The sequence below is a fragment of the Alexandromys fortis genome, unplaced genomic scaffold (assembly GCF_014885135.2).
Source record: "Alexandromys fortis isolate MF-2015 unplaced genomic scaffold, M_Fortis_MF-2015_v1.1 scaffold_26, whole genome shotgun sequence".
Classification (NCBI taxonomy): Eukaryota; Metazoa; Chordata; class Mammalia; order Rodentia; family Cricetidae; genus Alexandromys; species Alexandromys fortis.
In genome coordinates, this window is record NW_026067894.1 from 159,149 (window position 1) to 174,027 (window position 14,879).

Sequence of the window (14,879 nt, forward strand, 5' to 3'; positions counted from 1 at the left end):
GGGATTAAAGGCGTGCACCACCACCACCCGGCGTTTTTTATTTCTTTAAGATCATCAGGAGGGGCTGGAGAGATGACTTAGTGGTTAAGAGCACTGGCTGCTCTTCCAGAGGACCTGAGTTCAATTCCCAGCCACCACATGATGGCTCACACCTATCTGTAATGAGAACTGGTGCCCTCTTCTGGCCTGCAGGCATACATGCAGGCAGAACACCATATACATGATTTGTTTGTTTATTTATTTATTATGTATACGGTGTTCTGCCTGCATGTATGCATGCACCCCAGAAGAGGGCGCCAGATCTCATTACAGATGTTGGTGAGTCATCATGTGGTGACCTCTGGAAGGACAGTCAATGCTCTTAACCACTGAGCCATTTCTCCAGCCCCATAAATAATTTTTTTTTAAAAATCAGCAGGAAACAGATGGCTCAGTGGCTAAGAGCATTTGCTGCTTTCACAGAGGACCCAAGTTTGGTTCCCAGCACCACACAGCAGCTCACAACTGTCTGCAACTCCAGTTCCAGGAGGCCTGATGTCCTCTTCTGCCCTCCTCTGGCACCAGGCACACATGTGATGTACAGCTATACATGTAGGTAAACATTCACACACATAAAATCATCTCTACATTTAAAATAATATAATAATAATAGCGATAATAATACATCTGCAGAAAATATACAAATTGAGTCACAGGCATCTACAAAGGCAGACAGCCTGGAGTTTGGACCAGTATTCTGATGGCAGATAGAGGCCCTGTGGATTCATTCCACCTTGGAAACCCCATACTTCTAGCCAACCACAACTCCTGCCCAAATTAAACAGTAATCACCAAGGTCAGGAAAAGGCCTTGTCAGAACAGGTTTGTCCCCAGGCTGAGGTCAGCCTTGACTCCTGGGCCCTCACCCCCCCCACACACTTAGGCCTATAAATGCCCAGCCTGCCTCCACACCAGCCAGTCCTGAGCGCCTCATCATGCTGGGAATTACAGTCCTCGCGGCCATCATAGCCTGCGGTAAGCTTGGGAGTGGACTGTAAGATCAAGCTGGCCTTGGGGTGTCCTCTGCTCCCCAAGAAAGGCACTTTGGGGTTCTGTGTGGGTTCAGTTGCTGACAGGCCACTTCCAAACTAGTAGGTGCTAGAGAAGGGAAGAACACCCTCTAGGGAGTGAGGCTTAGACTGGAGGCCTGAGCAAGGCCCCCAGAGGTGCTTCACCCTGCGTCCACTCCAGGGGGCCACTGGGCCTGCCTTTCCCACCTGTGTCTCCCTCTTAGGGTTCCTTTGCTCTCCTACTTTGGTGGCGTTCTCCCAGATTACAAACTGAAGGGTTCGATAGGCTTTGGTTTGGTTTTGGGGAGTGAGAGCCCTTCGTCAGGTGTCAAGCTAAGCTCTGTAGATGCAGGAGCAAACTGGACCATACACAGCTATCAGGTTTGTCCATATCTCCATTCAACAGTGGGGGCACAGAGGGCCAGTGATGCTCAGGCTCACGTGCTGGCTGCCAGCCAGAATGCCAGCCCCATCTCCTCACCTCAGAGCAAGCACACACTGACTTCCTATACATGACATTGTGGACTCCGTGTGGCCCACACTCAATGCTCCCCCATATGCACGCTGCTCACAAAAGGCATTTTTAGTCCCTCATGAGTGCTAGTCACCTGCCTGCTCCTTTCACTATAGGAAGCAGCCCTCCTCCTTCCGTGTGGCTTTTTTTTTTTGTTTGTTTGTTTTGTTGTTGTTTTTCAAGAAAGGGTTTCTTTGTAGCTTCGGAGCCTGTCCTGGAACTAGCTCTTGTAGACCAGGCTGGCCTCGAACTCACAGAGATCCACCTGCCTCTGCCTCCCGAGTGTTGGGATTAAAGGTGTGCACCACCACTGCCCGGCTTATGTGGCCTTTTTAATGTGTCATGTGGCTTAATTCTCAGGAGATGCTCAGATTAGTGTTATTCTACACACACACACACACACACACATACACACAGGGTGGGGGGCACTGAGACCCAGACAGCTAGGGGGACTCTGAGTAGAATATGAGCCACCACCACACCTGAGCTTCCCACCTGCCCCTTGGGAGGGGCACGACACAACAGTCTGCTCACCTTCACGCCTCTCTCTCCCCAGCCTCCAGCTGTGGGAAGCCCACCTTCCCACCCAACCTGTCAACCAGGGTGGTAGGAGGAGAGGATGCTGTCCCCCACAGCTATCCGTGGCAGGTAAGCACTTCCTGAGGCAGCCGCAGAGGTTGGAGGGACAAGGCTGGGGATCCCTGGAGGACTGACATGTGGCCCTTTTGCAGATCTCTCTGCAGTACCTCAGGGACGGCGTATGGAGGCACACCTGCGGGGGCTCTCTGATCACCGAAAGTCACGTCCTCACCGCTGCCCACTGCATCAGGTGAGCGGGGATGCCATCCGAAGACCGGAGTAGCTAAGGCTCCAGGCACTGGGCTCTGTTCGCTGCTTGAAAACATTTCCTGTGCACCTACTATGTGCCAAGAAACAGCAAAGGCAACAAAAGCCAGCCTCCAGGGCTATTTTGTTGGCATGTTCTATTCCACTGTGCTAGCAGAAAGTAGAGCAACAGATGAACAAGAAAATATGTAACTTATCAAACAAAAAGGAGGCTGGAAAAGAGGAAGGGCACAGGTGGTTTGGGCTCAATTTAAAAGAAGATAACCCAGAACTGGGAAGATGGGTAAGAGGGAGGGAGGGAGGGAGTTAAAATAGCAAAATAAGGGAGCTGGGGGTGTAGGTTAGTTGGTGGAGCTCTTTCTTAGCTCATACAAAACTGTGATCTGACTCCCCAGGTGTGACGAGGCAGAGGAAGGAAGAGTCGAGGTTAAAGGCTGTCCTGGGCCGGGATATCCTTGCATTTGAGGCCTGCCTGGGCTAAAAAGAAGAAAGGGGGTGGAGAGTGAGGGAAAAGAGAGAAGGAGGAAAGGAGAGAGGAAAAAAGAAAGAAAAGGGAGAAGGAAAGGGAGAGATGGGTCTGGGAGAAGGTCTCTCTGAAAGAGCAAGGACACAAAAGGAGGGAAGGAGGGAGGCCGTGGCTGATCTGTGGAGTCCAGGAACAGCCTGCCTGAAGGAGGCACCTCTCCGAAGCTTGGGAAACACTGGGGCAGCCTCCTGCTGGGAGCAGAGAGTGAGGCCGGGGTCGGGGTGCGAGGGTGTGTTTGCAAGGCTATGGGTGCAGTTAGCTGCTGTTTTAGGAGGTGCCGAACAGTCAGGGAAGCCAGGTGTGGTGGCGCTGGCCTGCCGCCCTTGTTGTAAGGGTACAACAAGTAGGAGAGCCTTGTTGTAAGGAGGACAGAGTCAAGCAGGAGTCACTCAGGTGGCTACTGCTATGTGGAAGTCAGAGGAAATGGCGACTTGGCTTCTCCTAGCCTTCCAGTTTAGGGCGGCAAGGCCATACTTCTCTCCTCTTAGGGGTCGATGGGGTCGATGGATACAGACACTAACTACTTACTCCCTTTCCCACAAAGCCCTGCTGCAGCAAGAGGACCAGGTCACCACCGCTCTCAGTTTCTGGTTGGCCCTGCCAGAAGCCACTTGACGTCTCTTTCCCCCCTTCTAGTGATACTTTAACCTATCGCGTGGCCCTGGGGAAGTACAATCTGACAGTGGAAGATGAGGAAGGTTCCGTGTACGCGGATGTGGAAACCATCTACGTCCATGAGAAATGGAACTCCTTCTTGGTGAGGTGAGTGTCAGTCCTGGGCAGCTGGAGTCACAGAGTCCAACCCCTGCACTTGGCATGCCCAAACCACAGGGTCACAAGATGGCACCCATTCAGTCCTTCACAGTGGTCAAAGATTAGGATTAAGTACGGAAGGGATCTCTATCTCCAAGAGCCCCACCAAACTCGTCTAGAATTCACCCAGCCAGAGGCTGAGCCAAGTGTCACCCAGAGTGAGTGCCCAGCACATGCGCAGGCTGCAACAGACATGTGAGGTGCCGCCCTTCATCTAAGCCTCACGACAGACAAGGAACTAAAGCTCCAAGCGGTTAGGAAATATAGTCCACGTGGAGTTTGGTGATACAAGCCTTTAACCCCAGTTCTGAGGAGGCAGAGGCAGGTGGGTCTCTGTGAGTTCAAGGCCAGCAGTTGGGTCTGCTTAATGAATTCCAGGACAGCCAGGGCTACGTGGAGAGAACCTGTCTTGAAAAAACAAACAAACAAAAAACAGTGAGGCCACCAGTGGTGGTATAAATCCTTAAGCCCAGCACTCAAGAGGCAGAGGCAGGTGGGTCTCTGAGTTCGAGGTCAGCCTGGTCTACAGAGAGGTTCAAAGATGATAGCCAGGACTATATAGAGATGCCTGTCTCAAAAATCCAAAAGAAAAAGTAAAGAAATATGTCCCAAATCATAGAGTCCAGTGCATGTCTGCCTGGGTCACCAATTTTCCTGCAGCAACAGAGACTATTTAAATGAACCTGCACACACCCCTGCTATTGCTTGCTACAGCTCACTTTCCAGGGGGTCATAACCTACAATTCTGAACATTTCCACTCTGTTACACTGTCATGAACTGGCACATGAAAAAGATGCCATACCCCAGGGGACAGGTGTGCCCATTAGAAGGGTCAGCTGGGCAGGTGCCTGCATGGCTAGGAGCACCTGCTGTGTGTTCCAGTCCAGATTTCTGTTGCTGCAATAAATACCATGACGAAAAAGCATCCTGGGAAAGAAAGGGCTTGCTTCATACTTCCAGGTAACCGTCCATCACCGAAGGAAGTTGGAGCAAGAACTCAAGCAGAGCAGGAGTCAAGACAGGGTTTCTCTGTGTAGCCCTGGCTGTCCTGGAACTCCTCTGTAGACCAGGCTGGCCTCGAACTCCAAGATCTGCCTACCTCTGCCTCCCGAGTGCTGGGATTAAAGGTGTGTGCCACCACGCACCCACCTTTCAGCAACACCCACAGTGAGCTGGGCCCTCCCTCATCAGTCATCAATCAAGAAATGCCCTACAGACTTGCCTGCCTACAGGCCAATCCTATGAAAATTGCTTTTCTTTTTAAAAAAAAAAAAGATTTATTTATTTCTTATGTATATATACAACATCCTGCCTCCATGTCTGCTACAGGCCAGAAGAGGGCGCCAGATCTCATCACAGATGGCCGTGAGTCAACATGTGGTTGCTGGGAATTGAACTCAGGACCTCTGGAAGAGCAGTCAGTGCTCTTAACCCCTAAGCCATTTCTCCAGCTTTTTTTTTTTTTTAAGATTTTATTTATTTATTATGTACATAGTGTTTCCTTGCATGTTTGCCCACAGGCCAGAAGAGGGCATCAGATCTCAGTACAGATGGTTGTGAGCCATCATGTGGTTGCTGGGAATTGAACTCAGGACCTCTGGATGAACAGTCAGTGCTCTTAACCTCTGAGCCATCTCTCCAGCCCGATAATTGCTTTTCTTGTTGGGCAGTAGTAGCTCATACCTTTAATCCCAGCACTTGGGAGGCAGAGGCAGGTGGATCTCTGTGAGTTCAAGGCCAGCCTAGTCTACTAGAGCTAGTTCCAGGACAGGCTCCAAAGCTACAGAGAAACCCTGTCTTGAAAAAACAAAAAAAAATTGCTTTTCTCAATCAAGATCCCTTCTTCCCAGGTGACCCTAACTTGTGTCAAAATGACATAAAATTAGACAGCATGCTGTGCGAGCTTGAGAACCCGAGTTCAGATCCCTGGCGCCCACATGAGAAGCTGCATGTGGCTGGTAGAATCTCTAACCCCAGTGCTGTGGGAGGTGCAGACATGGGGATCTCCAGGGGCAGCTGGCTGTTCCCAGGGAATAAGGTGGAGAGTGAGAGGGCAGGACACCTGACATCCATGCACGCGCGCACACGCACACACACACACACACACACACACACGCACGCACGCACGCATGCACGCACGCACGCGCACACAGTCATTTGTCCTCCAGAGTGTCCACCAGCTAATAAGCCGCTAGAAGGTCTTTATGGGGGAATCTCTGGCCACCAAGGCTCGACACCCAGCACCACCTTCTACACACTTGCCAAACTTCTGCTTTGCATTCCAGGAATGACATTGCCATCATCAAGCTGGCTAACCCCGTGGAGCTGAGTGACACCATCAAGCTGGCCTGCCTCCCAGAAGAGGGTGTCATACTGCCTCAGGACTACCCCTGCTATGTCACTGGCTGGGGTCGCCTCTGGAGTGAGTACAGCCTGCCCCGGGACATCCCCGAGGCTTCCTGGAGGAGGTGCCACTCAAGATCAGCCTGTCTCCCACATTTTCCCTCCTGCCTGATAGTTCCATAGATTTTAAACCTTTGTGATAATGACAGTTAATATTAATTACTCAGCCCAGATCATGTGACAAGCATGTCACAAGTGAATGTGTTGGGAGATACAAGGATTAAATAGGCTAGAACTCATCAAGTATTGAAGAGAAATGTGGCTCATTGCCTCAGCCACATAAGTAAACTAAAAACAAAAGGCAGGCCTGATCATGCAGGCCTGCCTGTGATCCAGAACTTATAGGGCAGAGGCTGGAGGATCAGGAGCTCAGGGTCACTGCATAGGGAGTTTAAGGCTAGCCTAGGCTACATGAGAACCTATATCAAAATAAGAAATAAACTAACCAACTGATTAAAACCATCCTCTTAGGGGTAGGAGGCTAGTTCTCATGGCCAGCCAATGTCCAAGCAGATGTCAGCTGAACTAGATGGTTAAATGGAAATTAAAGCTATGCACAGCTTAGAGAAAGCACAGGCTAGCTCTTAAGGACATCATGGGCAAAGAGAACCTTCAGATATATGCAGCTAAGATGGAGTTCTGGAAGGAAATGACAGTTGAACCCTCAAGATCCTAACTGAGGCAAAGGGATCACAGGTAAACCTGCCTCAGTATAGAGTGAGTTCAAGATCAACCTGGGCAACTCAAGCAGACCCTGTCTCAGTACAGAGTGAGTTTGAGACCAGCCCCTGCAACTCAGGGAGACCCTGTCTCAAAACTACAAGTTTAAAGAAGGCTGGGTATACGGCTCAGTGGTAGACTGCTTGCCTAGCATACTCAAAGCCCTGGGCTTGATCCTTAACACAGCAAAACAGAAAGGGAGTAAAAGTCAGACTCCAAGGGACTGCGACCCAAAGATTTGTGCCATCCTGATGAAGGGCACACTCATGGTTCCCACAGCCTTCCAAGCATCAAATGTCGAAAAAAAAAAATCAAGAGAGAGAAAGACACCATGCAACAGAGCTCGCGTGGAAGGTTTTTGTTTTTTTGTTTTTTTTTTTTTTTTTTTTTTTTTAACGGAAAGGGAACATGAAAAGGGGGACGGAGAATGGGGAGGCTGCTCTCTGGAGACAGGAACAGCAGAAGAGAAGAGAGAGATGGGCAAGGGGAAAGACAAAGAGATAGGCAGAGAAGCAGAGAGAGAGAGAGAGGAACAGAGAGAGAAAGAGAGAGATGGGAGGTGGGCAGGGCCTTTTAAAAAGGGAACGCAGTGACTGTGCCCAGGAGGCGCCCTTAGTGGCTGCAGCTGAGAATGTAGCCCGTCAGAACTCCACGGGCAGGCCAGTACGGATGCCTGAATGCTAACACCAAAACCTGCCTTTACCCAGTCCCAGTCTCCTGCTGGCTAGAGGCCAGAGATATGGCTGGGCTGAGGGCACAGGCTGACTCCCTGGCACGACTGCTCTCTCCCCAGCCGATGGTCCCATCGCTGATGTGCTCCAGCAGGGCCTGCAGCCCGTCGTGAGTCACTCCACGTGCTCCAGGTGGGGCTGGTGGTTCCCCTTGGTCACCAACTCAATGGTGTGCGCTGGGGGTGACGGTGTCATCTCAGCCTGTAACGTGAGTGTCTTGGCACCATACCAGGGGGCGGCCGGGAGGTGGGCAGAGCAGGGTGAGAGGGAGCCAATCAAACCCCTCCCTCCAGAAAGCCACGCCCCAAGGGACCCTGCAGGCCTAGGGGAAAGCTGCCACTCCAGCCCACTCCTCGCTGCTCACCCCCAGTGCATGGGAACAGGCAGGGGGATGGACGTGAGCGGCTCAACTTCAAGTCCCAACAGAGCCGACAATTTGGTGGTCTGCCGAAGTGTTCTATAAAGTGGGGGGCAGGGGAGAGGTGGCTCAACGGGTATAGTGGACCTGAGTTTGATCCCCAGAACCCACGTGGTAGAAGGAGAGGACCGACTGCCACAGCTGTCCTCTGATCTCCACACTGCCCTTGACATGTATACATGCACATGACATAAATGAAAACGAGAAAGAAAACGGGGCCAGGGCTGGGGAGGTGATTCAGTTGGTAGCGGTTGCCTTGCAAGCACAAAGACCTGAGTTCGAGCCCCAGAACTCACGTTGTAAAAATGCCAAGTGTGGTGGTACAGCTGAATCCCAGGGCCAAGGAGGTGGAGATACGAGAACTCTTGGGTCTGACTGGACAATTACTCTAGGCCAGCTCCAGGCCGAAGAGAAGAAGTACAGCTGAGGATGGTACATGAGGGCATCTTCTGGCTCCACACACATACACATATATCTGCATGCACACTGGCACGCATACCTGCATCCTCACACACACACATATACATACATGCACACATGCATGCACATGCACACATCAAAAAAAAAAAAAGAGGCCGTAGAAACCACTTCACAGAGCCACCAAGAGACAAATGGGTCTATAGCAGCATGAAGTAGCTTCCCTTCAGGTTTCATACATGCTCCTGAAGGCTCCGAGGTGCCAGTCCAGAGAAACGGGGTCTCGGAGTATGACCAGAACCACAAAACATCCAGAACAATGGGGAACTGTCCATTCTGAAATAGATAACCCTCTCCCCACACCAGCCTCCCTATTTTCCCGGGCCTCTTCAGGGTCCCCAGCCTCCTTGACTCTCTGGCAAGTTCATAGAAGCTTACACACAGTGACCTGAACAATTAGGGAAACTGAGGCAGAGTCGGTTGGCATCATCCCAGACCACAGCAAACCAAGAGCTAGCTGACACCTCAGAGCCTCACAGAATGAGGTCAAGTCAGTCCCTACTCTTTCTCTGTCGCTATCCCTCCGGCTAGTCTGAGGCCTAAATAACAGAGAGGTCAAGGGCCCAGCTCACATCCCCCCAGCAGCCAAAGGCAGCCCTGGGGGAGAACTGGAGCTGAGGCCTGCTGCTCTGTTGCAGGGTGACTCGGGTGGCCCACTGAACTGCCCAGCAGAAGATGGCACCTGGCAGCTGCATGGTATCGTGAGCTTTGGCTCCTCTCAAGGCTGTAATGTAGCCAAGAAGCCAGTGGTCTTCACCCGCGTTTCTGCCTACATTGACTGGATCAAGGCGGTAGGTGTCCCCTGCACCCCTCCCTGTGCCCCTGAGCCCACTTCCTCATGTAGACTCTCCTTCACTGGCCCACAATAAGTTCCATTCTTCCACTCACTGAGAAACCCTAGCTGAATCCTTTTTGGAGTAGGCCTCGAGTCCAGGAATGGGAATGGGGGGGGGGGCGGAGTTACAGAGAGGGCATGAGGGTGGCCACATAAAGACTTGAGGGTGTAGGGACAGAGGCATCCTGGGCAGGGCTCCCAATAGATATAGGATATGTTCTAAGCCCACATGGACTATGCTCTGAAAAGCTGGGAGACCCAGAGCCTTTGAGGAGAGACCAGGCCTGGCCATGTCCCTGCTGGGAACCTACTACCCCGAAGCACCTTGTTCTGCCCCAGAAGGTAGCAAGTCCCAGAGTCACTCATAAAGGCTTCTCTTCCACCAGAAAATACAACTGTGAAGAGCTGGTTCCAGAAGCCTTGAGCCCCATCTCCCAGCAGCAATAAAGCTCCTTCCATGAACTCCTGGGTACATTCGTTAATGCCTTCTGGGGGCTCTTGGGTCTCTGTACACTGGAAACATACACCCTAGACCAAGCCATAGAGACGTTAAAGGCAGGTGTCACTCGTTAGCTGGAGGCAAGCAGGTAGCTTGAGGGATCAGAATTAAATTCTAGGGTCTCCAGCTGGTGGAGGCAGAGGGCTCCTCAAGGCCCGGTCACAGGAAGATGCATGGATCTCAGAAACAATCACTAATTCCTAGGGATGAGCACCCAGCAGGTTCCTCCTGCCCAGCACAGTCGGGAGCAGCTGTTGGCCAGAGGGGTCTGATTGAAGAAGGGTTTAATGAATCCTGAACCAGAGTGGCACAGGAGGGGGAGCCCCTAGACCCACCCACCGGCTTGAGGAAAGCAGTGGTTTCCACCCAGTCTAGGAAAAGCCTTCACTGAATAAGATGAGGAGGGAAATTGAGGCCCTGAGAGAGAAAGTGCTGGACTAGGTCTCAGGCACAGTGGACTAAAGACAGGAGTGCTCTCAGGAGGCAGGTGAGACTCCAGACCTGAGTAGCCAGGGTCTGGTGAGAGATATCCCTGCCCTTTCGTCCCCTGACCAGAGGGTCCCCTGGCCTGGGACACGCCGGAAATTGTGCCATTAGTCTTAAGGTTCCTATTTCTGTGATGAAACACCATGACAAGAAGCAAGTTGGGGAAGGAAGGATGTGTTTGGCTTACACTTCCACATCACTGTTCATCCTCAAAGGAAGGCAGGACAGGAACTCAGGCAGGGCAGGGACCTGAGGGCAGGAGCTGATGCAGAGGCCATGAAGGGGTCCTGCTTACCGGCTTGCTTCCCATGGCTTGCTCTCAGCCTGCTTTCTTATAGAGCCCAGAACCAACAGCCTAGGGGTGGCACCACCCATAATGGGCTGGACCCTCCCCATCAATCACTAATTAAGAAAATGACCCACAGCCCGATCTTAGGGAGACGTTTTCTAAGTTGAGGCCCCCTCCTCTCTGGTGACTCTAACTTGTGTCAAGTTGACACAAAACCAGCCAGCACAACTGACCCCTTGCCACCTGGTACACAGACACATCACTGTTAAGCCACAACCTTTCCTTTCTTGTTCATCCCTGAGAGGATACATTAAAAAGAACAATACAATGTAAAATATTCCAAGTATTAAAAACCCCAATCTTTACAAATTCAAACACTTTGAAATTCAGACTACCTAATTTCCAAAGTCTCTTTTAAAACCTAGAATCTTGCTGGGCAGTGGTGGTGCGCACCTTTAATCCCAGAACTCATGAGGCAGAGGCAGGTGGATCTCTGTGAGTTCGAGGACAGACTGGTCTACAGAGCAAGTTCCAGGACAGGCACCAAAGATACACAGAGACACCCTGTCTCAAAAAACCAAACCAAACAAACAAACAAACAAACTTAGAATCACTTTAAAATTCAACTATGGGCTCCTATAAAATCAAAAATAAATTTGATGCCAACTAAATACATTCTTACCCCAAGAGGGAAGAACCAGAGCACGGTCACAATCAAATACAATCAAAGCAAAGCAAAACCAAACTCCAAGGATCCACTCACCATCTTCTGGATTCTTTCAAAGGGTTTGGGGTCACTTCTCCAGCTCTGCCCTCTGCAGCACACACAGCTTGTCTTCTAAGCTCCGGCTGGCTCCCCACGGTACAGTCATCTTCAAAACGCTGGGGTCTCAGCTGCAACTGGGCTGCACTTTTACCAGGCTCTCCTGGGCTCTCTTCATGGTGCCATGTCTCAGCTTCTCTGCCGGACCCCTTCAATCCTGGGCCTTCACCTGCCGCTGAGACTGCAGCTCTACCAATGGCCTCTCCTAAACTCTCTTCAGGGACTATGTTGTAAAAAGGAGTGGTGGGCGATGTCCCTGCCTCCCGGCTTCCAGCCGCCTGGCTAGCTTTACCCGAAATAATTACATGGAAACTGTATTCATTTAAACACTGCCTAGCCCATTAGTTCCAGCCTCTTATTGGCTAATTCTCACATCTTGATTAACCCATTTCTAATAATCTGTGTAGCACCATGAAGTGGTGGCTTATGCCCATCTGGGGTCAGAGAATCATGGCATCTGCCTGACTCTGCTTTCTTTCTCCCAGCATCCTGTTCAGTCTACTCAACCCACCTAATTTTCTGCCCTATTAAAAGGCCAAGGCAGTCTCTTTATTTAACCAATGAAAGCAACAGAAATACAGAAGGACCTCCTACATCAGGACTCTAACCCTGCCACACAGTGCCAAGCCTTAGCTGCTCTCTCCATGGCCCCTTCACACCTTCAAAACCAGCACCATGGAGTGACTCTTACCCTACAAGTCTGGCTGCCAATGAGAGGTTCAGCCTCGGCTATATCTGGAATACAGCTTCTGTGTGCTGACTCTCAGGAAACATGCTCCTGAGATTTTACCTCAACAATGCTGGCCTCTTCTTAATCACCATTAAGTTCTCAGCTCCAGCTGACCAGCGTTGAGCATCCAGCACAGCAAAGATTTCACTTCAGTAGCTCTGTATCTTGTTAATCGCAGCTGGTTCTTTAGCCTCAGCTAACCAGAACCATGAAAATTCCCGCCCCCCCCCCCTGCCATTTTGATTTTTCGAGACAGGGTTTCTCTGTGTAGCCCTGGCTATCTTGAAATTCACACTGTAAACCAGGCTGGCCCTGAACTCAGAGATCCGACTACCTCTGGACCCAGAGAATCTTAATTCAAAAATAACAAATGGCCCTGATCGAGTCTGTAAATTTCCCTCTGCAACTTCACGAGTCAGACCTCCATTGTTTCGGCTGCTCTCAATGTTCTCGTCTTCCGAGCTCCCATAGAACAGCCCACTGAGATCTCAACACTCAATGACTTCTCTAGCCCAACTTCTACTCCTTCCACAAACCTCTGCAAAAGCCATGAACCCTTTGTGGGGGTTCACATATCAGATATCCTGCCTATCAGATATTTACATTATGATTCATAACAGTAGCAAAATTACCGTTATGAAGTAACAACAAACGATTTTATGGTTGGGGGGGGTCACTAAACCTGAATATTAAAGGGTCACAGCATTAGGAAAGTTGAGAACCGATGCCCTACAGGCTGGTCTACAGCCTGTTTTTTGTTTTGTTTTGTTTTTGTTTTTGAGATAGGATTTCTCTGTGTAGCTCTGGCTGTCCTGGAACTCCCTCTGTAGACCAGGCTGACCTCGAACTCACAGAGATCCACCTGCCTCTGCCTCTCAAGTGCTGGGATTAAAGGTGTGTGCACCACAACCAGCCCCTACGGCCCAATCTTATGGAGGCATTTTCTCAACGGAGGCTACCTCCTTATAACTGTACCTTGTGTCAGGTTGACATAAAACTAGCCAGCACACCATCTTCCGGGGCTGCACCACAGCCTCTGACTTCCCCCGAGAGCCCCTCGTTACAACTACTGATTAGCCCATTAGCTGCTCTGCTCTTCCATCAGCCATCAGCTGCTGGAGGCGAGGACTGTGGTGGGCTCCCCTGCCCCAGGGCGCCACCCTCAGGAGTGTCCTTTGTTACTCAGAAAGTGATAGGGTGTAAAGGTCCCCAGGTTCAGAGAAGATCCTTGCTCTGCAGTAGACAGAACACTGTGTGCGCACGAGGGTACGTGCATGCGTGCATGTTCAGATACACACACCAGGGGAACAGAAATGAGCTACCTTAACCAGTGTCTGTTGGCAGTGGAAGTCCAGGAGGGATTCCTAGAGGTGGCAATGCCCAAGCTAGTTCTTAAAATTGGAAGTGTCCTAAGAGTATTGCTGGCTGCTTGACCTGAGCATCCTCAGAAACCTTCTTTCATGCCTGTCTCTATGTGGGCAGTGATACATGCTCAACTCTTGCTGACCCCAGGTGTCACAGCCACCCTCGACCCACAAGGAATGACGCGACCACCGGAGCTCTTCTCACTGCAGTTTATTCCAGGACTTTATTCACTTTCTCTCTCTTCTCTCTCTCTCCCTGGAGCAAACCTCTCCCAGCCCTTAAGTAGGCATGGGCTGCCAATCCCGGATTGCCAGGTGGGCACTGCCCATAGGTTCACGCATATGCAGGCAGCTGATAATCATTGCGTGATCATAGCATAGGTCAGGCCTTAGCCATCTCAGGAGTTGATTATACATCTCATCAGGTGTGACTCACGCAGCTCGCTACACCCAGGTTTGTTGCAGGTAGGGAACTAGGGGAATCCGTTTTGGCCAATAGAACATAATAATGGAATAATCTGGTGTTCGATGAGCTCTGTGGGGTTTACATTCACCTTATCTCCCCAGCCCAGGCCGGTGAGACTGGCTGTCATCACACACACCTGCTTTGACGGATGAGAAAACTAAGGTCAGAATGATCTAGTGGCCTTCCAGGATGGCTTAACTAGAAAGTGGGAGAGCTCGGACTCAGACATTGCTAATCTGGCTCCAGAGTACATGGATCGGAGCACAAATGTAAGGAGAAGGAAAATCGCCCCTGTAAGGTGAACCAACACACATTGAGGTTATGCCTTGAATACAGGCTCCACGGCTGGAGCTGAGGCAGCCATCCTGTGGCCGTGTGAACTGCACGTGAATACCAGCTCGGACCTTGTTGAGCTGATGCTGCAGAGCTGAGGCCAGCAACCACTCCCCTTCAAATTTCGTTGCTGTGTGAAAAAAATGAAAATAAATCTTGTGGGGGGGTCCACAGATCCACTCCACCTTGACTGAAGGCTTAAGTCTGCTCTCAACCTTTCAAAGTTACTGACAAGAGGTCTGACTTAAGAATAGGCTACAAACAAGATGTAGGGTGTGATTACTTGGTGTTTTGGATATTAAGATGGCCAATAGAGGTGGACCTGCTCCACATCAGCCAAAGGTCAGGGAATCCAAGCCTATTCCTGCTCCTTCAAGGATATGACAGGAGGTTTGACCCAGGGAGTGGCTGCCTACAGGATGCTTGGTCTAAGGTGTGGTCCTTACGTGTCCTACCTAAACAACAGAATACGTAACTAAAGGATACAATTACTTGATATTTTAAGTATTGAGGCAAGGAATTGTTCTGTTTGCTCTTTGTGTCATGTTAGAGCAGT

The 14,879-nt window shown here is 50.7% G+C and overlaps 1 protein-coding gene across 1 annotated transcript; it reads left to right on the forward strand.

Moving 5' to 3' along the window:
* The first annotated feature begins 962 nt into the window (after positions 1-962).
* On the forward strand, positions 963-9,795 carry Ctrc (chymotrypsin C). Its single transcript, XM_050155292.1, has 8 exons — positions 963-1,014; positions 2,120-2,211; positions 2,295-2,392; positions 3,572-3,697; positions 6,035-6,171; positions 7,666-7,811; positions 9,137-9,289; positions 9,720-9,795. Exons 1-8 carry the CDS (start codon positions 975-977, stop codon positions 9,732-9,734), a joined length of 807 nt encoding a protein of 268 aa, XP_050011249.1. The 5' UTR covers positions 963-974; the 3' UTR covers positions 9,735-9,795.
* The last annotated feature ends 5,084 nt before the right edge of the window (positions 9,796-14,879 follow it).

Excerpts from the sequence above, each read along its gene's own strand:
- Ctrc (XM_050155292.1), top strand. The coding sequence starts at position 975 with ATGCTGGGAATTACAGTCCTCGCGGCCATCATAGCCTGCG. Across the intron at positions 1,015-2,119 it reads CGCGGCCATCATAGCCTGCG|CCTCCAGCTGTGGGAAGCCC; the intron begins GTAAGCTTGGGA and ends CTCTCTCCCCAG. Across the intron at positions 2,212-2,294 it reads CCCACAGCTATCCGTGGCAG|ATCTCTCTGCAGTACCTCAG; the intron begins GTAAGCACTTCC and ends GCCCTTTTGCAG.